Genomic DNA, 26,084 nt, shown 5'->3' with positions numbered 1-26,084 from the left:
TTAAAAATGTCTTAAATTAGCTCGAAAAGTTTTTATCCTTTGTATTCGCACTCTTGAGTTTGAAACGTTTTATGTTACACTTTTCAAATAGCCAAAATGGGCTTGTTTCTTTTTGTTAAAAGGTATAACTAGTTTCTGTTCAATCTGAAAACTATCCCAAATTAGCAAACATCCTGCTTCATTTCTAGTAAAATTTTTGCATATTTATATATATTATTTATATATTCTAAATGCAAATCTATTTATTTAAGACTGATTTTCAGAGATATTTTCCTATTTTCATCTGGTTATCATTGAGATGTTTCCATTCAATTTGGCAAAGAGTTTGCTGATCGCCTTCTATCGTTTTTTTTTCTGCCACGCCCCCTATTTGCAGTGTGCTGAAAATAATTTGAAGACAAGCTTGTTTATTTTTCATATAGCGCATGTCAGCCAGTTGCCCACAATTCCCAAAACCCAACGAAACCCGCAAAAGCTTCGTGTTCGCTTTTCAGCAGTAGCAGCAGCAGCAAAAAATTATATAAAATTATTGTTTGCTTGCTATCATTTATTATTATTCGTCCTGACCACGCCCACCCCCCCAGCAAGAAAAGGAAAAGGCGAAATTCAGGGCGACAAAAAAGCTGGGGTTTTAATTGAAAGATGATTTCGAGTTTAAAATTCATAATGTTTATCGTTGCAACGTAGAAACAGAGGGTCCCCGAATGAGATATATATATATTTGAAAAACGTCCTGGAATTTGAATTTGTCAAGTGAGCGAGTTTTCACAGATTCAGCACCGCGTAGCAGTTTAAATCGCAGTAAACTTTATGGACTCTCGCTAAACGATGACCTTGCCAAGGCAGCACAAGCACCCACCGCCAGATAGGAACATTAACAGAAATTACTGCCCCGGAGCGCTCGCTGTTCGACACTAAAATCCATGGCCATAAATTTGTTTTACAGCTCATCGCCGGACTCCCTGAACGCCGATCGCAGTGACAAATCAGCGATGGGCAGCGCATCCCCCCAAGCGCTCTACAAACTGGTGGTGCCGCTCCTCCGGTGCGAGGTCGTCGATGTGCGAGATGCCGCCGTAAATGCCTTGGGTCTGATAAACCACGATGCGCTCAAGTAAGTCTCAACCAAGTCTATATCCAACTTGATTCAACTGACAAAGTGCGTGTGCATTCTGGCAGGGATTTGATGGAGGAGCTGGTGGTGTACATCCGTGAGGCGGTGGACTGCAAGCAGGAGAACATGCGCAGGCGGCGGCGACGCGATGCCCTGCGTCTGCAGGTGGTGCGAGTGCTGGAGAAGATTGCCGAGAACGGAACGTTCGGTGTGAGGTAAGGAATTTCTAAGCACAATGATCAATATGAATATTAATGGCCACAACGTTTCCATCATCCATTTGCAGCACCTGTGTGCTGGAACGCGACACGATGTCGCTGCATCCCACCTTTGTGCTTTATATCTCGGGCGCCATGGGCTATCTAACGTCTGAGACGGACAAGGATAATCTCAGCATTCGCGAGGTGAAGGCCCACTTTTGCAATTTCATACGCAAAATGATTAAGAACTTCCCACGTAAGTCGACAAAGTGCTGCTCGAAGAGCTGTCATCTCCATCCATCTGCTCAAACTAATGGCCTGTTCGTTCTGCTTTCAGTCGAGGCCTGTGCCACGCTACTCTCCCGGGTCCTGAAGCGTAATCTGTTCAATTTATTTGCCGCCTGGTGCGGCAGCTTCTCTAAGCCACTTGGGTACACCATGCAGAGCGACCATACGCTCGAGGAGGAGAAGCTGCAGTTCAGCGCCCTGCAGGCAAGTTAAATACATATTCCTGATTTTAAAGCCATTAGGGAGTAACGTTCTAAATGACTTACCTTTCCCGCTTTAGGCCATGTCCGCTCTGCTCTGTTGCGGTCAGATCTTCAATCCATCGTATCTACAAGATGATAGCATCATTTACAAGTGGCTGGACATGCTGCTGACCTCCAAGAACGAAAAGGTAACGCGTCACCCACTTGACCCCCAACCACTTGAACTACAATTAACACTGAGGCCATTTCACACAGATTTACCAGCTGGCGAGGGATACGGTCGTTCTGTTGCTGGAGTCCAATCCGGATATCGGACAACTATTGGAATGGGTCATAGACCGGTGTTATACATCGACACCACGTGAGGCAGATGCCTGTTTCCTGGCCCTGGCCTCGATCTTTAGCGCCAAGTAAGTGAAAGGAAATAGCACTTTAAATATGGGCATACGGATGCCGCTTAAGCGCTGCGTAATCGCCTTACTTGTGCCCTTTAATTTGTTTCCACTTGTTCGACAGCCAAGTACATTACACTCCGGATTGGGGTGATAAAGGACTTGAACACCGATTTAACTGGCACTCTTAAGTAGCATTTCACGTGTCTGCCCACAATGGCAACTCTTTAAACTTATGCGCACACATGAGTGGTTGACAGCCTATTTGTTCAGGCCAAGTTCGTTTTTTGTGTTTCGTTTCCTCTGCCAGTTGTTTCTTTTGTATACATATGTATAGTACATATAATATTTTGCTTTGGCCATTATGGCAGCGAACTGTGGCGTTTCCTGTACACATCGCTAGATAAACAGTTGAGGCCATGAAGCATAGCATACATGGCTCATTGCATTTAGTGCAAGTGCAACTGTGGGTGGACAAATGTGTCGAAAGCGATTTCCTTTACTGGTTTTTAAGCTCCATAAAAAGAAAAATATTTTCAGCGCCAAAGGATGCATCAAAAAACACTTACAAATCATTATTTAATTTGGACTAACTATTCAACTATGTCAACTATTCAAAGCCATGCAGTTTTTGAGTTCATTGCCACAATTAAATCATATTAAAAAGCAGACATTTTTAATATGTATGCTGTCTGAACATTGTAAAAAAACAATGCATACATGTTGCTACATAATTTGCGTTTGTTTGCTCGGTCTTAATAGAAACTAATTAGCTATTCTAGAAACTAAACCGACTGTCTAACCGCAGTTAAAGCCGTTTTCATTCGCAATTTGCCGACATTTGTCGATGTCGCAGGCACTGGAGACGGTTTTACATAGTAACGAGGGAACACCAGATTGCGGTTTATCCCGATGGGTGGGTGGCTGGTGTGTGATATTTTGCGGTTCCCCCAAAACCGAAGGACAAAACGAGAGCAGAAGCATCTCGACCACTTTGGATGAACACACGCGCTGCAAAGATGTTTGTCGGCTGGACAGCGTCTTATTGCAGTTGCGTTTCAAATGGTGCTCCGTTGCACATACCCTGTAATCGCAGATTGCAGTTGTAGGTTGGGTCGCTAGTCATTTAAGAGCTTATCATTCTTAGTTTTAGAACTTTTTTCTGCAAGCCTTTTTAAATAACTAGACTAGGATAAGTATAAGTGCACATACAGGGTAATTCCTAGTCGCATCACACTGCTTTTGGGTCTACCTGTTTGTTCTAGTGTGGTTCAGCCACATGCAGCATCTGGCCAGCGCGTGGCATGCTCAACTTTATTTTCCGCTTGTCCAGATTTTTTGTGGCACTTGGCTGTTGGCATGCTGTTGGCATGCTGTTGGCACATCGATGCGAATACCATTTTAGTGTTAATGGGTGGTGTGATAAATTCTTTAAATTCTTTAACTTCCATGAAAGATTTAAAGGCGTCGAAGCAATCGAAATAGCTTGGCTCACGCATGATTGATAGTATCTAAACTGTTTTGCGCTTCCTTCGCTTGACTATGGCAGGCAATTTGCGCCTCGGAATTCGCATTATTTGAATAGCCCGCCATTTATCCTTGAACTTTGATCTTTACGGCCATACAAAGCCATAGACTACTATATGTACATATAAGTTGTGCACTTCCCTTTATTTTTTCGCTCAAGCCGAACTTAAACCACAACATACTTTGTAGCGACCAGGCCTGGTGTCTTGTATTTGTGGGGATGCAAAGCGAAAATCGATTTGCGTAAATTATTCAATTCAGTGCAGAAGTGAAGTGGGTTGGACGCGGGTGGTGGCTCTGGTCCGAAGGTGTTATTCCATTATTCCACACCCGCCCTGGGGGGCTAAAAATTAACGTATGGGTGCATGTGTGTGCAGACAAGAGAGTTTGAAAGTGGGCTACGACATTTTAATGGATCTGTCGGGATTTTGGATGGGGTGATGGCTTTTCTGGTCGGTCGGTTACCAGGTACCTGGTATTGGTGCCTGGTACCTAGTGCCGGCTGCAGGTGGAAGGGAGCTCAACAACTGTTGATTTCTGGCATGTGTGCCGAGCTGAACCATTCCGGCATTGTGTTGAGCAGAGCGAACCGCATAACCACAAGCCAACAACCTCATTAGGTTACTTTGTAAGCCGTATTAAAGTCCTTTCACCGCCTTTCCCTCCACTCTAATTACAGGGAATACCCGTGCGACCATTACACATCCGTGATAACCGTGACGCTCCTGATGACGGGCTGTCCTCGAGTGGAGGTGCATGCCACGGCGTTGCAACTGCTGCAGATCCTGGACAAGCGATTCTTCGGCAGCGTGATGGGCACTTTGCACAGTGACAGCGATAAAGGTATGAGATTTTCCTACTAAAGCGACAAGCAAAACGGTCTGATGGCAATAAAATGAAAATTAAGTGACAAGGTGTACTTTTTAGTGGTATACTGAAGTCTCCATGCTGCAATTCTATATCATATAGATTTGTTTTGAGCTAGAATTAATATTAGACAAATTTAAGCTATAGGACAAGGCGATGAAAATGAAGGTTTTTCAGTCCTTACATCTTGCTTTAATATTATTCTTATTTACTTTAAGTACTTGTTACTTAACTTTGGGTTTCAAATGTAAAAAGGCTTAAATTTCTTTAAAATCAAAATTTTATGTATATATTTAGTCATAGTTTTCACTATTTCCCAGCGACTAAGCTTCTTATGAAATGACGAAAACAAACTGAAACTTTGAATGTAAAATTGGGGTTTTCTCCTTTCAGTACGATTCCTTTCATTTTTATTCGTTAAGTTTCGCATTGTGGCAAGTGCTGTTTATTCGCCTTGTTTGTTGGTGCTTATATTTTGCATTTTAATTTTATATATGTATAAAAGGTGCGTACAAAGCACGGGAGTGCCTGTAGAATTTTTTATTGCATTACATAAGAAGATTTAACAAGCTTTGTATTCGATGTCTTCTGATTCCCTCGAAGTTTGTTTACATTTAACGATGGAACATTGGAATTTTCCACTCCTGCGTATCTCCTTTTTGTATCCCAAATGCTTTTGGCTAATCTCTGTGGATATTCGTTCATAAAATTGAGCCTGCACCATTGTTTTCCACTTCTTAGAAGGTTTTTTAGGAGGCAGCTAGATCCCACTAGATGTATAATTAGCCCAATTTCAGTGTTTGCACTTGTACATTTTCAGTTGCTTTTTATTATTTTTTGTAAATTTCGTTGTTGAAGGACTTTATTTTTTTTTGTAAAGTTCGTTATTGAAGGACTTTAAGATGTTGACTGAAAAACCTTGTTCGTCCACGTGAAAACAACGTTTGACCTTTTTTCTGCCTTTGCACTAAGCTGATGAAGTTTGGGTTGCCTCTTTTGTCCAGGATGCTGCAATAGAAGCTTAGTCCTGTAATGCTGAAAATATAATAATAAATCCATGGTATTTGGTCAGCATACGTAACTGAAATTGCCTTAGCTCAGGGATTGCGAACATGCAGTTGCTTTAAGCTGCCAAAAATTGCACAAACCTGTATTTATCTCCTTTAAAGTTGCTGCAAATAACTATAAGTCATCTGAAATTGTTATGCTAAAATGGAGAAAGCAATCCAATCAGAAGCCACTGCCGAATTTTCATTTAACGAAATTAACATTTATTACATGAATACATTTTCGCGTTTGGTTGGTTAGACAGGTATACGTTTTTATTAATCTAATCTATTGGGTTCAAATTGTGTTTCTGTGGTTAGGTTTCAATTACGTTTTGCGTGCGGATTTGAATTCGATTTTGGGGTTCGTTATAATAGCTTCTTAAATATGCGTATACATTGGAAAGCAAAACAAAAGTTAATTATTCTATTACTATATGGTTAGCTAAACACTTAAATCAATCGAAGTCGGCGGCTACGTTCTTAATTTTGATTTCTTTGATTTTTGTTTGATTCCGCTTGGCCTTGACAAACATCACAAAATAAAGGTTTCGCCTGCGCTCCATTCCATTTCGTAAAGTAATTTTTACGTTCTTTGTGCTCTTATTTCATATTATGTTTGCTGAAATCTAATTAAAAACAAAATTCCGGCTCATCCCGCGGCGTATTTCTCAATTTCACTTCATTCATTGGCCTTTGCAGCGCCTCTAAGTTAATTTTCCCGTAAGTTCAGCCATTCACTTGAGTGGATGCAACTCGTGCATTTCGTTCCAACAATGTTGCGTCATCATCCGACGTCGTGTGGATGTGCCAGTATTGCGACAGTATTCAGAAACTGAAAGGAAAAGCAAAACAGTTTGGTTAATTATATGGTAAAAATAAAAAAACATTTAATTAAGTCTCTTTTGATTGCGTACTGCCATATCGGCGATTCATTACGTTAATTTCTAAATGCAATTTTAATGGTTATAATTAACCATAATTAACCGGGATTCTTTTGCGAAACTAACACCACACTAAAAAGGTTAAGAGTGCAATTAGTATCAATAAAATGTTCGTTCATTATCCCTTATAATTACATTTATTTAGGTCACTTTAAGTAAAATAAAATATAAAAGCTCTATTTGCCTTCAATTCAGCAGAAAAAGTCCATTAATGGATTATGTGCCGTAAATAAACATTGAAAGTCAAAAATAAACATTATTAAAGCCAGATAAATCATTAGGGCATTAATTGTTAGACTAAATCCTTATTTGCTCATGTATTTTTGGTGACATTTGTGCGTCCTTTTTCCAAACTGTCATTCACCTGCACTTTTGGATTTACGTTGATTTCGTTCGTATCAAAATCCCAGCAGGGCGCACAAAAGTAGACTATAAATTTGGTACTTTGGGGTTTTCAATGGCTGTTTAACCGGGCTTTTTGGCTTATTTGGGACAGAATTTATTGGTATACCAGTGGAAGCAAATGTGAGCAGTCGAACACTGAACAAATCGGATTTAAAACCCACTGAAAGCACAACGAATCAAAAGTATTCATAAGCGTTTTGTTAGCTGTGTTGCAGCATATTCAAATTCACTTGTTTTCGTCCGTTTTTGTTCTCAACATATTGTGTTTCATGGCAATCTGAGCTAATCAATCATTCCTGTTCGAAAGCAAACAACGCCCGCAAAAAGTGCCAATAAACGGAGAACACTTTTCAATGGAAATCATGTTTGTGTCTGTCTTGTTTGCATTTGGTGCTTTATGATCTTAGCTTTTGGGTAATTATGGCATATCCTTTGGCAGCAATTGTATATTCGTGGCTCATTTGAATTCACCACAAAATTAAACTTTCATTCATCCGCCTGACATTCGACACACTTTGTGTCCCTTTAATTATTTAAAATGTCTCTCCGGGAAAGTCAACAAACAAGATGTATAAATAGCAATCTTCTGCCACTTGAGCTTCCTTGAGTAAAATTCCATCCCTCCATGGCGTTTTGCCTCAAAATTTTTGTTGATTGCCATGTGTGGTTACTTGCGGCCTGGCAAGATTAATGATGACGTGCTTCGACTGTCCTTGAAGCCGTCGGCTTTTGTGTGACTACTGTTTTTTCTTTTATATACCGCTTCTTTTAAGTTATTAAATAAATTATACAGTCACACACAGAAGATCATACGCATCTCGTCATCGCACAAGTCTTTCCACCATTTTTATCAAACGGAAGCCATTGAAATCCTAAGTGAATTGTCGTGTTGTTTTGTCAATGAATAGTCTCTGGTTCGGTGAAATTTGTAAGTAAGTATGCTTACGAGTCGAGGAGTTCAAGGCTGCGTTCGCCTATCCACTTACTATTCAACCCACAACTGTTATTTCCTGGCCAAACTCATGCTTCATCTGCGATAAATCATTATAAATGAGTCGTCTAACACAATATTTGCTAGAGCGATATATGTCAAGCGTTCGACAATTTTTCCAGCTGAAGATCTAGTTAAATAATTCTCAGAATATTAATAACGTTTTCTTAAGTACTTAAAATAGAAGTGTGCTCAACACTATTAAGACGTGCAATCTAAATCACCTTTATCTGCGATAAATACATGAGTCTTCTTACACAATATTTGCTAAAGCGATATGTCAAGTGTCAACTACTGTCGACAGTTTTTCCAGCTGAAGATATAGTTAAATAATTCGCAGGATATTAGGAACTTTTTCTTAGGAACTTAAAATGAAATTGTGTCCAACACCTTTAAGACTTGCAATCTAAACCACCTTAAGTCAACGAAGGTGGAGCATGTCTAGTTGCCTCTTTTCTATGCTTGACTAGCGAGTGGCACTGTCTTCTCCAGAGAAAAGCACTGATTGACTCGCCAAGGAAAGGACTGGAGGGCATAGGGATTGGCTTCCACCGCGAGGCATCCTGAGGAGGATGCGTGACTGGATAGGTTGGTAATTTATGGCCAATAAGCAACGCCTAAATGAGGGAGCGGGGCGGGTCCCGAGAGGAGCGGCAATTGCCATTGCATTCAGCGCACGTACCACGTTGCGTATGAGTAATGCCGCGCGAAAAGGAAAATATATTTGCGAAACTTAACTATACCACTTGCCGCAGGCCATGATTAGGCGCGAATAGATGGGTGGTAATTTAATGTGCGAACGCCACGCTTTTCTCATCAATTTCCGATGTTTGATTTTCGGATTTTTTTGACCGGATTTCGATTTCAACGAGAGCATTTCGAAAACGTTAAGTCGATCCATCAGAGTGCATTGAGATACTTCAGTATTCGATTTTACTGTTTTGCTAAATGTTTTATCATTTGTTAATCAAACTGGCATCTTGAAGATACAAACTTTTACACATTAAGAAACCCAGGAAATATAGAAAGTTGCAGAGTACAAACAGTAAATAGTAATCATTTTGGTACATCTCGCTCATTGCGACATTGTTAAATGTAAATTCAATTGTTGCAAATGTGAAAATCCTTCCCCTTTTACCCACTGGACACGCAAACAAAACAAGGACACCTCGAGTATTTGCATGGTGTAAACATTTGCATGGAACACACTTTCTTATCCTGTTTGATCCTTTTTAGCTCGCAGCTTCCGCCAAAGAATCCTTGCTGTAGCTCTGCTGCTGCCTTTCACTTTTCCCCAGTTTTCATTTTCATTTACATATGAATTTCACTCCAACCAAGGCCCTTTTTTTCTCATCGCCGCGTTGACTGGATGGCACAGTTTGTGAAACTGACTTGCGTTTTCCGGTTACTATATTTCCCGCTTTTAACGAATTGGCCAACACTTTTAATTAACAAGTGAAAAAGTGGAAAACCATACTTTAAAATAAATATGCACCTTGACATTTTTATGACTTTTCGCATACACCACCCCAGAGAGCTGAAGAAAAATAGCTCTTCAAAAATGAACTCGGCTTTAGTAAGATATTAAAAATGAATGACCCCAAAGGTGAGCTGCAAAATCGTAAAACTAAATTTTACGACTGGTGAATGAATGATGGTTGAATCGAAATGGGGGGTGAATATTTGCTGACCCGGTGGAAAACTCAAAACAAGTCATATAAAACTGAATTTAAATTTATATTCAATTTATATTAGGCCGAACTACATTGTTGGCAAAGTTTTTTCGAATCAATACCCACTTTTAAATAAAATGCATGAATTATTTTCAAACAAAGTTAATTTGGTTAAAGTCTGTGGTCAAGGTGCAAGTCAAGGCCTAACTATATTTTTACATAAATTTGTGGCAAAATGGCTTTCAGTTTGCTGACCAGGAGGCATACGTTAAAGTTTTCATTGAATGCATGAGAAACTTTCCTCGAGCGGAATGGAAAATCACTTGCCCCAGTTGCATGTCTGCCAAATTGCATTCGCAAAAAGTGAGCAATTAAAATGCTATTTGCATTCATAACCTTAAGTTCTGCATCTCTTCTCTAAATGATGGGGAATTGACCCAGAAGTGATGCTGTTCTATCTGAGTTAGTTATGCTGAAAGTAGTATATACCCTATAATCCTTTTTCACTCCCGATTACCGCTTACATCCTTCATTTCTTGACCCTCTTTTTCTTTGGTTTTCCCCCGTTGACATTGCTCACCGCTCTTCATTAACAGAAGGCATGGCATTAGCTGCGGATTTGGTTTTTCCCCCACTGCTGGTGCGTTTATAGGATAAGTTTTCCACGTCTCTGGAGAAGGTACGACAGCAACAAAACAACAATTAGTGTGCCGGTCTTTCGGGTAGAGGGAAAATTTAATTCCCAAGAAGAAAGTGTTTTAGCCGCTTAAATCCATACAAATCTCTGCTACAGACACATCCAGCCGTTTTGTGCCTGGCTGAGCTGAGTTTATCTGGGCTTTTGTCAAGCCAGCAGAAAAAGTGTAAAAAATGTTTATTCTGCCACTGGGTAAGTTCGTTGTCACAGACTCTTCTAATCAGCAAACTCGTCTCTAAAAAAACCTATATCTATATCTATATCTAACTTCATTCCACCAAATTAGGAGCAACTTAAATTGCTTTAAAGCATTGAGTGCAACACGTTTCCGAACATTTTTCCCCAAGTGCAGATGTCAAGCGCAGCTGTGGAAAACCACAGACTTGTTTGGCGTTTTGTACACGATTTAACCAGCCTTAAGTATGCACTGAAGTAAAGTTTGTTATATTATTTCATGCAGGAAGGAACCATTTAAGTTGCAAACTTGTAATCCTAAACTTCTTCTGACTGCGGGGCATTTTCTGTGCAATTTTCTCGGGCAAGCGTCTTTGTGCCATCAAAATTATTGTTTTAAATGCTTTCTTTTAAATTTAATATCTCTTGCTGCGAGAATCGTATGCAATTGATACTTAATCCTATTGCTTATGCATGAAGAAAGCTTGTGGGTAAACCAATTGTACTCATACGAAATGTAATCGCAGTTAAGTATGACGTAATTTGACACAAATCCCACTAAACTCGTATGTCTGAAATCATTTGAATATGAGTAGAACATGATCTTCCAAAAATGAACGAATCTCAGTTAGAGATTTAATAAGGAACCTTGCGAGGAGGAATGTCCCTGAATATTAAGTGTGCCTTGCACATCAAATCAAATGTTTAAGCACATAAAATCCCATTTGTCATATATGAGATTTTCTCATTTGAATGCAATATGTGATGTGCCCTTATCCCAAATTCACCCACTCACCTGTCACTTGGGTGTTTCCCGCCTCCCGTTGAGCGGATGAAACCCTTCGGAAAATACTCAATACGGCTTTGCTGTAAAATTCGATGAAAATGCAAAAGAAGAAAATGTTATGTATTTAAATGCTGATAAAAGCCGTCTCCATAAACATGCGTCATTTGGGGTAATTTGCGCATTACTTACCGGAAATTCTGTCCACTGACGCAGTAAAGCACGAAATTGATGCCAAAATTGGTGATGAAGAAAGCGTGAAAAATATATTGCAAAGCAATTGTGGAATTCTCGTTTCGGGCCGACTCCGTCTGCAAAATGATGGAAGAATAACGAAAATGGTAATAGCATCAATATGAATATGTCGTCTGCCAGTTATTAACTTATACGTTGTCCTGGTAACTCCTGACTTTATCTAATTCGGATAGGCAATACTGCTGCAAAATTTTGCATAACTCACTAATGGCTAAATAATTTCAGGAATTAGCAATTTATCTCATTTATTATGTGTAATGAGCACGTGCTCGTCGTTGTTGACCCCATTGAAATCGAAGGAAATGTCCAAATAATAATGTCTGTCGTCCCTCCGTTTCCGCTCAAATAATTTCATGTCTCAATCAATATTTGATTTTGCGGCGTTTTAAAAATTGATATGTGAATTGGGGAGAAAAAAATCAATACTATGGAATACTATCTATGTGTCCATTATGATTCCTTAATGCCTCTTACAAAAGTCTGAGATTTTCGTATAAGTTATTTAAATGGCATTGATATTTTTTTTTTGAGGGGCATACTCTCAGCTCCGACGATTTGTTTTGCATACAAATAAAATGTGTCAAAGCTGCGACAGTTGACGACATGTATTCAATTTGGCGTAATTTGGAATGACAGCGTTTTGCAGAATGCTTTGATATATTTTTTTAGAGCCAAATAGAGCATAATTTCAGCAACGAAAGAGTAATTTACTGCTGACAAACACACAATATTAAAGAGCAACACCCTTAAAGTTCTTGTGTATTGATTTGAATTTAATTAACATTTATGCAGTTCGGAAGAGCTTAAATACTTCATTTACGAAGTTCATCTCATTTTCAGAAGTCAGCTTAATTGAAATGGTAATTTCAATTGAATTGTGTTGGCATTTGTGCAGTTTTCCTTTGTGGAAATGATATCATATAGTAATTATCGCCTATTTTGACACGAAACTGATTTTATTTTTATGATTTGCCTCCGAAGTGCACAAACTAATTAAAGCATAATTAACACCTATGTATGAGCCTTTCACCATGCCAACCGGTCTGTGCTCACCTGGCGAGGACATTAAAATGTTTTGCCTTTTGATGTAAGCAATTCTTGGATTTAACACTACAGTTGAGCTAAGTGGGCGAAATGGCAAAGGACCTCAGTGGGTTGAAGCAGTTGCCCCCACCCCCGCCATACTCATACTAAACTACAACTAAGTAAAATAGTTTATAGTTGTCATGACAACAATTCGACTGTTGTTCTGGCCGTCTCAGATATGAGCAGGGGTCGGAAATTGATCCGAGCTTCACCGCCATCTCTCGCATTTGTGGCCAGATAATTAGCAGCAGACAGCTGACGTCCAACTTATAATACTACTTGCTGCGCATTGTTTTGGCCGGGCAATAAGCATACCTGCACTGAGAGAAAGTACCACCTAATTGGATAACATTGGTAAAAAAACCAAGTGACGAAAAAAACCTCTAACTTAAAATGCTAGTGATTAGATAGTGATACTAAAACATATATTTCTTTCTTGTGAATTATTTAATGGCTGATTCTAATCTTTCGTTAACATAGATATGCTAATCTACCCTTTGCCCACCCTATGGTGCGTTTCGTCACTATGCAACTACTTATATTTTGAATATAAGTGGAACCATTGTTTTCGGTGTACATTTGCCTAGTTTACTCATCCCACACCACAATCAGTATCTGGCCAACGGCTGCTAATACAATTATCTGGGTCAACCCAAAGTAGTGTTCCATCATTGTGCCGGCAAAACAATGCATGTGTGCTATCTTTGTGGCCCGATATAATGATGGCGGAGATATTCAAGCAGACTGATTGCGATGGGCCGAGAAGAGCTGGCACTATGTTTGCATCACTTACCTCCCAATAGGCCTCGATGCGCAGCAGGCAGCTCGGTAAATTGAGGAAAACAAAAACCGTCGAGACAATTAGCAGCATTTTGGTTACCTTGAGCTGCGATGAGTTTTGCACCTTGCGACGGGCTATGAAAAAGAAAAATAACAAGCGAAAAGAGTTAATCTGTTAATCTGAGACAAGCTTCACACTCCCGTAGACTTTATAATTAGTTGGAAATTATATGTAATAGTTGGCAAATTGTTTGACAATTTGTCAGTGTCGCATAAACTTGACTAAGAGTGCAGCTGTCAGAAAGTTTCGCATACATTTTTCCACCAGCAGCTTTCAATGTCTTTTGTTTTGTCATTTTTAATGTCAGACCCGGCAGTGCCTGCAAAATGGCTTCAAACAAATTCACAATTTGCCGAGCCAACTTAAATGGCTTAAGTAAAAGTTTTAGCTCTTTAGCCGGAGCCAAGTTGCCGGCAAATGTCAGCAGGACGACGGGAGTTCCTTAGTGAATGTCAGGTGCACCGAAGCCTCTGACATTTTCCGAACCATCCGAGGACTCTTACCTGGTTTCTGTGTAATCTCACAATGGTGTTGGCAATTGTTTATTTGATGCTGCGACTGCTGTTGCTGCTCCTGATCATCCGGCTGCCTGTTGGCCACATTATGCTGTCCACTTGGATGCGTTCCCGTCGACTTCTGGCGCTTCAGCGATGCCGAAAGGCGGTACGATGCCACTGCAGATGAGGCGCCGCCCGATGAGTTCGTTGGCATGCTGTTCGTTTGGGGCTTCCTGAATAACAAACAGCCAAACAAAATTGCATTAGGAAATTCTGACAGACGGAAAGAGCATAAAGTTACTTTCTACATTGTTCGGGTTTTCAAAGAAGTAAAGTATATAATAACTATGACAATCCTTAGGTAACTTCATGAATCTGTCAGTTTTACGAATTAGAGTTTTAATATTGGGAATCGTAACTTCGAACTTTGATTTGTGTTTGAATATTTCTTTAATTCCCTATAAATAATCATGTCTACCTAAAAATTTTATCAAACCAATATATACGAATTGAATTAACTTTTTGCAGCTTGTTAAAATTTTAAATTAAATTAAATGAATCCTTTCTGCCGCAATGTAATATAGACACATACATATGTAGCACTTTTAATGCAATTGCAGAAGCAATTGAAGAAACGCTATTTTGTTTCCCTTTTTTTCCCACGGACTTGTCATAAAATCCCCCCAATGGCAACTTATGTCAATGGTCAATGAGTCGAGAGGCGATTATCCAGTGGTCACTACTCACATCTTGTGCATGGTCAGCGTTCGGCGAACGGTGGCGAACTTCCACACCGTGCAACCCGTACAGGTGTTCAGAACGGCGATGGTGGTGAAGGGCACCGCGTAGACGACTATGGAGTCCCAGTAGTTGAAGAGGGCCAGTTGTTCCTGCGAATGAGAGGGGTATTTTTTTTAATTATTATTATTATCATCGTCGCTCGATGTGGTTGCAATTTGATTGGTTTTTGTGGCTTAGCCAACGTGGCGTATACGCAAACCGTACACTAAATCGAGTATACGCCACGGGTACGTAATTTGACCTTGCCACACCCACTAGCTTTAATCGTATTGCGACCAAATTAAAGTTTTGGTCGGGATTTTTTCTAAGCGCCAACATAGTTCTTTTGCATCGGCTGAAATAAATTCAATTTAGAAATAGAAATCGTATTTGCGTGTGTCACAGAGCATGTGGAAAGTTAGTTGGTGTTTTTTTTTTGCAAATCGAAATACCCATTGGATTTAAGCAAAATCGCGAGTGCAAGTTAAAACCACATTTCCTCGAAAATATCCTGTTTCAATTTGCATAGTTCGCTGGCGGAGAAACCTAACAGAATTATTTCAAGTTGAGCCGATAAGTTTCAGCTCCAAACAACAAGAAGAGTTTGACCTTTTGCCCCGTTTTTAATCTCCGCTTTTCCCGGGCTCTCTCGTTTGAAAGGGGTCAACTATTTTCACATCGTCTTGTGCATTTATTTTTCACTTTTCACTTTCCCCGGGGGTGAAAGCTTACGAAGCAGGCAAATTCCTGGCCGCCTGCATATTTTCATGTCCGAAATGTTCAATCTGAAATGTTCCAGGACGCTCGAATTAATTTCCCCCAAACACAGATGTGGCTGGCCATTTGGCTTGGCTAATTTTTGGCCCAAGCAATTCCATTTGTTTCAATCACAATTAACCAGAAATGGAAGTCCATAAGCGCATTACCATCCATTAAGGACTATCCAACTGTTCACCCGTATTTCCCTAATCAAAGCAGCTGCTAGTCGAGCTATTCAAGTTCAAATACTTTAAAGAACTGGTGGAGTTCCCATTCTAGATGGATGGCAGCATCATCAGTGGGCTTTGTCCTAATTCCAAGCGGCTCCTCATCAATATGTACTGCAGAAACCATTGCAATTATGCTAATCACCTACTGACAAAATCGAAATGGCTCATCAACTAATTTAATTCCTAAAGCGAGTATAAAACTTTTTGATCTTTAATACACAGAACAGATTCACAAAAATGTTCGCAATATAAAATTTAAATATATTTCGCCAACGGCGCACATCTTTTGCTTACAGGGTATGTAGTGTTTTGATTACATTTTCCTTCTTTTTCTTCATTGGTTTTAAACCCGAAATGTTCAATGTATCCCTTCTTTAATTGTTCTGTAAATTTAATTCGTTTTTTTTTTTATATTTTGTGCGAGTTAAAACCATCATCTATTTATCGTTCATTTTATTTGTCGACTGGCCATTTGATTCAGGGCCTTTTGGGCAGTAAACACCTTGGAAAACACTCTGGAAAATCCCCCAATGGCTGTCATAATCGTAAAAGCTGACCTGCTTGACCAAACCATTCAATCTATTTACTTTTCTATTTGCTTTTTTGGGAAGGGCATCCCAGTTAGTTTTTTTTTTCTTGTTTTTTGGGCGCCGGTGTGTGTCAAGTGGATCAAAGTGTAATAGCTCGTAAATTTTCAATCAACCAACGATGATGAGGATGTCTGCCCTTTGAGGTTCCTAATACACGAAATTTTGTTGTGGGAGTATAATTAATCTTGAAGAAAATGTAATTCTTTCTTTATTGTTATCCTTTTAATAGTACAGAATTTTGCAATTTCGATACATATGTATTGAAATGGATTGGGGAAAATGGAATATTATACGGATTTTGAAAAGAAAAGTTTGCAAAGCAGTGCAAATCTGATTCAAACTCGTTTCTAAGAAAATGTTAAATATATGAATATCTTGCAGTTCGAATGCAAATTGGTCTAAGCTATATCCGGAGTTAAATGTTACCCATGCCCCTGGGCAACCCAGTGGCCACTTCCTATTCAATTCCATGAATATTTTATTTGTGCTCTATCTTTGGTCACTTCCTGTGGCCTTTATTTTGCCACATCGAGATTTTCATGAGCTTAGTTGATTTCCATTTGGCATCACATCTGCTAGCCTAGTCGCATCACACATCAAAGGCACACATCCTTATTGATGTCTGCCGGGTATGGCATCGATTTTTATTATCAAAAGGCTTAAATCAAATACCATTTTAGTAGTAATGTGGACATTTTCAATTTGCTAACTTTAATTGGGATTGCCATTTTCCGCGAACGCTGAAAATTAGGCAACGCTTCTTTTGTTATTCGGCTATTCATCGACTTGCGGAGCTTCCCGAGGAGCATCTGGTCGGAGATTCCAGGGAGGAATCTCTCTCTGCTGCTCGCCTCTTCCTCGGCCGAAAGGCTATTACAGAATGATTTGTTTCCTTCAATATACCTACTGGCAAGTGCAAACCGTCTATTTACAGCTTAGAACCGATGTCTGTTTCAAAATTTATGTGGCCCCCTGTGTTCCCGTTTGGCAATATTGTTCACCGCACGTTGCAGCTTCCATGTGGCCACCCATTCATACTGCCCCCCACTCACATGCGAATCATTGGGTGCTTCCAGCCAGCACATGGTTGCTCATGGAATTCGTGCATATTTTCCTGCCCGCTAGACTTGTGCCATCTATTGACTGGCTTTAGAGTCGTGGGTTCCATCGCTCAAACGGAATTGTTGTCAAACGAAATTGCTGACAATTCATGAATACACTCAGAGATATTTTTATCAATATATGTAGGTAATGTATAGGTAATGCAATATGTTGAAAAACTACTGATTGTTTAAATGATTTAATCAAAAAGGTTGATGAGAATAGCAGCTTTATGTTTCTGTAAGCCTTTACAGTATGTTTTTTTCAAGATTATCTATTTGTTTTAAGTAGGTGTTTTTCTCAGTGCAACCTGTGCTGATTCAAAGCGCATATTGCCATTTGAGTTTAGAGAGAGCTACGCCCGCTCAACTCATCCATCAAACTAGCAATCGAATCGGGGAATAAACGTAGGCGCGACACTTAACGCTTCATTGGGGCCAATTTGGCTAATAGGCCGCCTGGCTGGCTGAATGGCTGGCTGGCTGACTGGATGGTCGAATGCCTGGCTGAGTTTCACTTTGTATCCTGGAGATCCTGGCCTTCTTTTTGCATTGCACTGCGTTTGCCTACGCATAGTGAAAAATTTGCATTGAATTTCAGGCCTCAAAAGCGAGTGCCGCCAAGGCAAAGGTAAACAGGTGGCAAAGCGAATGAAATTTGAGATTTATTGGGCCTTGAGAATTGGAATTGTCATCCTTTGGACGCAGTGGACACACCCAGTGGGTCGTCGTTTCGTTCACGTGCCAGGCGGTTCTCCTATATATTTTATTCGTCCTGTTTGTGCTGCGGGCCCAGAAGAAATATTTGTCTTGGCTTACGGGTCGGTGAAATGCCCTTTTGTTTTTTAGTCATCCTTGTTTACCCAACATTTTGAACGAAAGTGAAAATTTTCCCTTAAATTTTGCAACGCAGTTGACGTTATGGATTTCGCAAATAGGCTGAAATTCGATCAGCGTTAATCCGCAGGACTTATAAATGGAAAGTTTTTTGATTTTCTAGAATGCAAAATGGAATGTACAATAAGATACAAATGGCTTTCATTCCAGTCTGATTTATTTTCTCTATAAGAGAATTTGTATCTTCGACTTTTCCGCAATTCATATCTGGCTGAAACGTTTTGACATTTTTGGCTTTTCGCTGTTATTCTTTTTTTAGGACCGTTCTTTTAACCCGTTTGTTAGCCAATTTGTGGGGCCTTTTCTATTTCGCCAATGAATGCCTAATTTGCCCGGTTAACCCACACAGCGGTTGGCTATTCGTCTTTCGGGACCCAATTAATTGATTAATTGCTCTAGCTTTGGCCAAATTAGTGGGCACTTCGTCTTGCGGACCGGCGCATGATCGGCATATCTTGGCGGTATTTATTGCGCCTAATTGACAGAGTGTCAATACCAAGTCGAGGAAAAGTGACGAAGGATTCGAAAGAGCTCCGGAGCTCTCAAGTCGAAGTTTGCCCGGAAAACATCTGTAAATGCCTTTGACAGATTCTTCAGATTATCCCTTGTCCCTTAAACTTCTAGTTATTATTTTCCCGGAAAACTTGCACTCACCCAACTCGAATGCTTTAAAGTTCTTTTTTGTTGAATATTTGACAACAATGTAGCTGGCCATTTGGCAAAGCGAAACCTCCAACGCCACTCACATTTGAACTCCAATACATGTGTAGACTAATGGCAGACAAAAAAAAATACAAATACCAGGATTCCCACGTGTGGGTTACCTTTGGAAAAGCCAAAAGCCAAATATTGGTGCGGGAAATGGTAGATAAATTTCCGTTGTGTCGCTGGTTACTAGTGGCAACCCATATGAAATATTCAGGAAACTGTAAGAATGCGTTAGATGAAGTCTGAATTTCGATGCATGACAGCATGAAATTGCTACAACCTGAAAAGTTTTCGCTTTGATTCAGAAATTGCCCGAATCGTTTAAATAACTTTTCAAATACAAATACAATGTGGAGCTATGTGTATGTTTACACCATTTAAGTGGTTAGTGCCTTGTGGCAGTCGCATATTTTATTACTTGCTTCCACTTTAAACTATTGCTTAGTAAACAAATTTCCATTTGTATGGACTGCATTCATATATTGCTGAAAGCTTTTTAAAGAATATACATGTTTTTTATACACCTAAGGGGGTCTATGTTAATAACCGAAAATATTTGTTTACAAAATCAGCAAATTGAGATAAATTTCACATTTTGTGGGTAAATGGGTATGCACAACGTACAGTATAAATTACGCATAACAACAGACTAATTTCAAATTTCTGAGCACACTCACTTTGTATTCCGAGTTGAGATCGCAAATGGTCGTGTTTAGTTTGGGCACAAACACCGGCTTGGCAATCACTATATAGGGCAGACAGTGCAGACATCCCACGAGGGTCAGACAAAACAGAACGATCTTGGCACGGCGCACGGTGCACATGGTCTGGCGCTTCAGTGGATAGATGACGGCAATGAAGCGCTCCACGGTGAAGGCCACCACAAACCAGACGGAACAGAAGCTGGCCAGGTAGCTGAAGAACGTGAAGAACTGGCAGAAGTAGTTTCGATTATAGATATCCACATCGAGGAAGTTCAGCCACTGGGCGAAGAGTCCGGCCAGGAAGCAGGTGTCGCTGACAGCCAGAGCGGCCAGGTAAAAGCTGGAGGATAACTTTCTCAACTTGGTCCTAAAGAAGACAAACACGGAGAGGATATTGCCAATGCTGCCCGTGCAGCAAACCACTGGTATATAGTACTGGTGCACAAAGTGCCCAATAAAGAAGGCTATCCTTAGCATCTCCTCATCCTCGCCAGCTGAATCATTCGCGTACATCTCCGTTGTATTGTACTCCGTGACATTGGATTCGCCCAAAGTTGGACTAAAATCTGCTTCTGTAGTGGAAGTTATGTTGCCACTACTGCTGGTCATATACTCCATATCCATATTTAAAGTTGCAATAGTCCTTTGAAGTTGATTTTATTTTCAGATATTTCCAGAACAGTTTGTATTCCACTTGGACACTTTCATTACTGCACTGCCCTATTTATTTTGCTTTTAATTGAAGAAGGTCAAAGGCAAAAACTATTTGCATTTCCTCTGACATATGTTTGTCCATTGCAATTGAAAGATTCTTTTTTGATTGGCCAATCAAACTATTTCACTTGGCACTTTCACACGAATTGCTGTTTCCGCTTAACTTAATCTTAATTAAGAATTTTTAACTTTCAAACTTTGTGCCAAACTTTTCTTTCGGCAAACTGGTTGAAACTCCCGATTGCAAACAAAGAAGAAACGCCAGGTAAAATCATAAAAAAAAAACTTTTGCCACACACAAAAAGTTCTTGTTTTCCTCAAAAAACTTCTGAGGGTTCTTGTTTTCACAAAGCACAATTTATTTGCAGTCTAGTTTTATTTTTGAATTGAATTTTTTTTGCGCAAGCCATATAGATTCTTCGATATTTTTTCAATTAATTGATAATTCTCGGAATCGAATGCGTGTGTTTATATTCGGAATTCGCTGCCTTTAATTGATTAAGAAATAGTTTTTTGCTTATTCCGCCGGTTTTCAAACGCTCTGTTGAACTTGGCGGCCAATTGATTGGGCTGTTGATTCCTTGCCGGTTCGTCTCACCAGCAGGACAATGAGCGCGCAACTAAGCCGAGACAATGAACGTGGCAGCCTTTTAAACTGCTTTCAATTGACTCTTGGAAGGCGCCAAGTGAAAGCTTTTTAACCCGGCCACTGCGCCGGCGCGGATTCATTCATAAAATTAACAGGTGACAAGGTCAGGGTTGGCAGGAACAGCAGCAGTAGCAGAAGCGGCAACAAGTGGTAGTTTGTGCCGTCCAAGGATTAGCCCAGCAGGATTCGCAGGAGGAGAACGGCGCCACTAGGTGGTAGACAATGGGCCGCTAAACAGCCATTGTGACGCGCAATTCTTGTGGTCACATTGTCACTGGGCGGTAATGAAAACAATAACAAGCCGCCGATGTCGCGTCTTTTCCAGTTGCCGGAAAAGCTCTTTTCAGTGGCATTGGAAAATGGCCAACGCCATTACCGGAGGTTATACTTATTCCCACCTAGTTGCCTTTTGGCTGTGCTGCAGTCAGGAGCTCCGAAATGGCCACGCAGCCTGGGGCATTGCATCCTGGTTGGGCTTTAAAATTACGCAAAATTTTACGAGGTTTACTGCTGAATTAACTCGTCGTTTTCTTTCCCATTTTCAGAGGATGATAAGGTGGGCACCTTGGACGTCTTGCTGAGCAGCGCTTACTGTCGATCCCAGCGCTTTCTGTCGAAACAACTGGCGCAGCTACGACCGGAACTTACCATGTCCATATTTTCTGGTGAGTATTTCATCACTGTGTCTAAATTTATCAATTTATATTGGGATATATATTGGGATACAGAAATCACCCATCGATTCCAAAGCGCACGGGAGGATGTGCGTGCCCTGCTGCTACAGTGTCTCCTTCCCTGGCTGCAAAACATGGAGCTGGTGGCCACAAGTGTGCCGCCCGCCACGCCCCTTTCCTACATTATGGTAAGCGAAGCATGAAATGGTTTTCCCTTTTTGAAAACCGGAGACGGATTCAAACCTTTGCTTCTTTATATCCTTTGGCAGTATTTTCCGGATTCAGGGACGCGAGGACGACGCGAGGGCACCGGTTCAACGGAGGCAACGGAAATGATTCTGAACAATCTCTTCTACATCACAGCCAAGGTATGGTGATACACTGCTCATATCCACGGCACAGCGGATGGACTTTAATCTTTAATTGTTTCCACTGCAGTTCTCCGACGCCCATCCACGCGACATCGAGGAGCTGTGGGGCACACTTTGCCAGTTCTGGCCGAACAATCTGAAGGTTATCCTGCGCTACTTGGTAATCATGAGTGGCATGGCACCCACTGAACTGCTGCCCTATGTAAGTGCCGTACTTCAACTGCAACCAAAAGTATATCTAATGTTTTTGAAAACTCCTTTAATCAGGCCAAGCGAGTGGCACTTTATCTAGTGCGGAGCTGTCCGGATCGGTTGCTGGATGAGCTCATGGCCGAGCTGCAGACGGTGGAGACGCTCAACTGTCTGATTGAGCGCACGGAGACGCCACCTTTCTACCGATTGACCAGCATGCGAAAGGCATCCAGTCACAGTGCCGATGGTAGGTCCTATAATTGGCCTCTCGAGAACCTAAAACTTAAATTTTGAATTTAAATTGATCATTTTGTGGCAGGCCAAGCTGCAGGTGGCATTAATGACTCCAGGATTCAGGACCTGGCTGTCGAAAAGGGCACAATTCACACCAAGCGGCACAGCGGAGAGGATCCCATAAAAATAGGGTAAGTTCATTTGATTATTTTTCATTTTATATGGAATTAATATATAAATATTCAATTCCCGCAGAACCTGCAAATCCGACAGCGGTATTAGAGCCTACACACAAGCAGCCGCAGCTGCTGCCGCCGCTGCAGTTACTTCCGGATCAAGTGGCAATCGTCCACCTCGAGGCGCCGATAAGATTCGCGCCGCATCGGGTCCTTCCATACTTCCTCGCCCAGAGGATATTCTGATCAACGATCCGGAGTTGCGGCAGGAGGAAAATGTAGAGCTGCGCGGTACATCGGATGCTGCGCCAAACGGCCATCCACATCCACTCCCAATGCCAGAATATGGAGGATACTTTGCTCCACTAACTGAATTTCTACCCGATGTTAGTTTGCCGATAAGTGGATTCCACCGGTAAGTTATTCTGTTTTTTTTTTTTTAATTTAAATACTTTTGCACAAATACTAAAACCTTTTCAATTGATAGTCAAGAAGTTTGGTTTGCAGTTTTCGAATGAATTTATTTAGAAAAGCAAAGGCTTTGCTGAAGAAACCTCAACATTGTCATTACTGTTCCAAAGCCATTTAGTAGGAGATGCCAGTGTGGTCGCGGATCCATCCCAGGTAGTCCGAGACGCGGGTGTAGCCAGAGGGTCCGTTGTGGCAGCTGACGGAGGCAAAGGTGATCACACCGACGAGACGAGCATTGTCGTGTGTAACCAGGGGGCCACCGGAGTCACCTCCGCACACGGACTTTCCGTCGGCGTGACGGGTGCACATGTCGGTACCGGCAACCGAGCCGTAGGCCTGCTCGCACTCGCTGTTGCTGATGTTCTGCACATCGACGCACTGCAGCCAGTCAGCCAGGTTTCCGTTGTCCATACCACCCCATCCGCAAGCGACGCACCAGGTGTCCTGGTAGCGGTCGTTCTGCTCGTTCATGCTTACAGAGGGATCTTGTTGATCAGTCCATTGAAGTCGACATGGGGAGTGCGGATCAGACCAATGTCTCGGCCGCCCTGGGAAGGCCAGTCGGGGTGGCTGATGAAGTTGTCACGGCGGACGGTCTGTCTGAAGGCACCGTTCCAGCCCCAGTTGGATCCGTAGTGGATCTCCACGTAGTCTCCGGTCAAGCAATGGGCGGCAGTTAGGATCCAGTCGTTGGCAATGATGGTACCAGCACCAACGGCACCACTGTTGCTTCCATCGGTACGGATGAACAGGCCCACAATGTAGGGAGCCTTGCCCTCGGGAGCTGGGTAGCCATTGACAATGCGACCCTTGGGTCCCTGGGACAGGAGGCTGGTGCGGTTGAGACCGGTCGGGAAGGCGGCCACCAGGGCCAAAGCCGCGGAGAGAGTTAGCAGGAACAGTTTCATGGCTGCGATGAAACTTATTCTTCTGGTCGAGGCAACCTGCTTTTATACGATTTTTAGACAATATTTATTGATAAGGCTTCCTATTATCAATCAACAATGAAATCGTATCCCACCCATACTTAGAGGATCCATTCATGCCTTGCACTTGAGTTCGTAGTGTCCGTTTCTAATCATTTGTTATGGAATTAGCATCTCGGGGGGGATTGGACCACTTCACATCACAGCTATCGGTACAAGTAGGAAATGCAAAATATACTGGGAGCCAAAGTGCCTCGTAAATCTATTCTACCTCTTATGAAGCAGGTATAGATAAGAGTATGAGCTGATCTATAAATTAGGCCGTGAAAGAACTCAATTGTCGTGACACGTAACTAATATAGTAGACATTCGCTAGCCAGGAACGCAGACAAAAAATAACAAAACAAGCCGTATATTTCCCTTATTTTGATAGTAAATTCGACAGATTTAAAAAAAATGGGGGTTTTGTTAGCTTTGTTATCTTAGACTCCATATGGTTATCTTACTTGGCTCCAATAATCACACTTCTTATTGCCAACTACTTATATTTTACTTAATTTATTTTATTAGAAAGGTACTTCATTATAAGGGCCCCTTGAATAGTACTTTAAGGCGTGTGAAAGAAGTCTTTTGTTGACAACAAATATTGGGATGCTAAAAATAAACATATTAAAATACTCTTTTACAACTGGTGTACGGGGCACCGTATACGGATAAATTTGTCAGGAGCACCTGGCTTGGGGCAACTTGATTGTGCAAATGGTATCCTTGGTCGGGGCATCGGACCACCATGTACACAATGTACACAATAGCTTCTATAAATAATATAGACCTCAGTTGATACTGAACTTAAAACTAATATATGCTTCATTGTCACATTTTAAAGAGTGAAGTACAGTTGTATTTTATATAAAGATTTTATTGAAATATAAAGGATTTATTAAGAGTTTAGTAGGAGATGCCGGTGTGGTCACGGATCCATCCCAGGTAGTCGGTGACGCGGGTGTAGCCGGAGGGGCCGCTGTGGCAGTCCACCGAGCCAAAGGTAATCACTCCCACGAGACGGGCGTTGTCATGGGTGACAAGGGGACCACCGGAGTCGCCTCCGCAAGAGGATTTGCCATTGGTGCGGCGCGTGCACATGTCCGTGCTGGCCACGGTGCCGTAGGACTGCTCGCACTCGCTGTTGCTGATGATCTGGACGTCCATGCACTGCAGCCAGTCGGCCAGGTTGCCATTGTCCATGCCGCCCCATCCGCAGGCCACGCACCAGGTGTCCACGAAGCGGTTGCCCTCCTCGCTGAAGCTTGGCAGGGCGACCTTGTTGATCAAGTTGGTGAAGCCCACGGAGGGAGTGCGGATCAGACCGATGTCACGACCGCCCTCAGCGGGCCAGTTTGGATGGCTGATGAAGTTGGCACGGCGGACGGATTGCCTGAAGGCTCCGTTCCAGCCCCAGTTGGATCCGTAGTGGATCTCCACGTAGTCGGTGGTCAGACAGTGAGCGGCGGTCAGGATCCAGTCGCTGGCGATGATGGTTCCAGCTCCAACCGCGGCACTGTTGCTGCCATCGGTGCGGATCAGCAGTCCTACAATGTAGGGAGCCTTGCCCTCGGTCGCTGGGTAACCGTTGACGATGCGACCCTCGGGACCCTCGGAAATGGTCACCTGGGGCAGAAGACTGGTGCGGTTGAAGCCTGGGGAGGCGGCGACCACGGCTAGGGCCACGGAGAGTGTAAGTAGGAACAGCTTCATGGCTCGGATGAAACTTAGAAGTCAGCACAGACCACCGCGTTTTTATATACGACTTGGTAGCCTTATCGATGACGGATTTGTTCATTGTCTTTGTGTTAACCGTATCACGGATACTCATAGCCGCAAACGCAATACAAGTTTAATTTTAATCAACTCAAGAACTTTTCTAC

At 41.7% G+C, this 26,084-nt stretch overlaps 4 protein-coding genes across 13 annotated transcripts in view; 1 reads left to right on the top strand and 3 right to left on the bottom strand.

The window, feature by feature from the left end:
- Positions 1-26,084, top strand: part of LOC6605074 (protein furry) — a 47,050-nt gene that overhangs the window by 13,741 nt on the left and 7,225 nt on the right. For all 10 annotated transcript variants that reach the window (XM_032719726.1, XM_032719727.1, XM_032719720.1 and 7 more), the window contains 14 exons: positions 947-1,114; positions 1,180-1,329; positions 1,401-1,570; positions 1,652-1,806; positions 1,883-1,993; positions 2,061-2,215; positions 4,404-4,567; positions 21,661-21,780; positions 21,844-21,977; positions 22,059-22,157; positions 22,228-22,362; positions 22,428-22,599; positions 22,672-22,777; positions 22,842-23,177. In XM_032719726.1, the coding sequence (XP_032575617.1) occupies positions 947-1,114; positions 1,180-1,329; positions 1,401-1,570; positions 1,652-1,806; positions 1,883-1,993; positions 2,061-2,215; positions 4,404-4,567; positions 21,661-21,780; positions 21,844-21,977; positions 22,059-22,157; positions 22,228-22,362; positions 22,428-22,599; positions 22,672-22,777; positions 22,842-23,177 (2,175 nt within the window). The remainder of the gene's footprint in view (positions 1-946; positions 1,115-1,179; positions 1,330-1,400; positions 1,571-1,651; positions 1,807-1,882; positions 1,994-2,060; positions 2,216-4,403; positions 4,568-21,660; positions 21,781-21,843; positions 21,978-22,058; positions 22,158-22,227; positions 22,363-22,427; positions 22,600-22,671; positions 22,778-22,841; positions 23,178-26,084) is intronic.
- On the bottom strand, positions 5,840-21,063 carry LOC6605079 (galanin-like G-protein coupled receptor npr-9). Its single transcript, XM_032719729.1, has 7 exons — positions 19,726-21,063; positions 14,732-14,874; positions 13,991-14,217; positions 13,440-13,561; positions 11,498-11,616; positions 11,318-11,388; positions 5,840-6,472 (listed from the first exon to the last, which is right to left on the bottom strand). The coding sequence occupies exons 1-7, from the start codon at positions 20,374-20,376 to the stop codon at positions 6,375-6,377; spliced, it is 1,431 nt and encodes a 476-aa protein (XP_032575620.1). The 5' UTR covers positions 20,377-21,063; the 3' UTR covers positions 5,840-6,374.
- Positions 23,258-24,141, bottom strand: LOC6605077 (serine protease 1). Its single transcript, XM_002029882.2, is given in 2 exon segments — positions 23,258-23,709; positions 23,712-24,141. Coding segments are annotated over 2 exon segments (792 nt in total). The 3' UTR covers positions 23,258-23,347.
- LOC6605076 (serine protease 1) lies at positions 25,061-25,914 on the bottom strand. The gene has a single exon (XM_002029881.2). The coding sequence runs from the start codon at positions 25,912-25,914 to the stop codon at positions 25,108-25,110; it is 807 nt and encodes a 268-aa protein (XP_002029917.1). The 3' UTR covers positions 25,061-25,107.

This window comes from Drosophila sechellia, chromosome 3L, assembly GCF_004382195.2.
Source record: "Drosophila sechellia strain sech25 chromosome 3L, ASM438219v1, whole genome shotgun sequence".
NCBI lineage: Eukaryota > Metazoa > Arthropoda > Insecta > Diptera > Drosophilidae > Drosophila > Drosophila sechellia.
Note: the sequence above shows the minus strand (reverse complement) of the source record. Positions and strands in the feature narration are given on the sequence as shown.

Excerpts from the sequence above, each read along its gene's own strand:
- LOC6605079 (XM_032719729.1), bottom strand. The coding sequence starts at position 20,376 with ATGGATATGGAGTATATGACCAGCAGTAGTGGCAACATAACTTCCACT. Across the intron at positions 14,218-14,731 it reads ACGCTGACCATGCACAAGAT|GAAGCCCCAAACGAACAGCA; the intron begins GTGAGTAGTGAC and ends TTTGTTATTCAG. Across the intron at positions 11,617-13,439 it reads GCATCGAGGCCTATTGGGAG|ACGGAGTCGGCCCGAAACGA; the intron begins GTAAGTGATGCA and ends ATCATTTTGCAG.
- LOC6605076 (XM_002029881.2), bottom strand. The coding sequence starts at position 25,914 with ATGAAGCTGTTCCTACTTACACTCTCCGTGGCCCTAGCCGTGGTCGCC.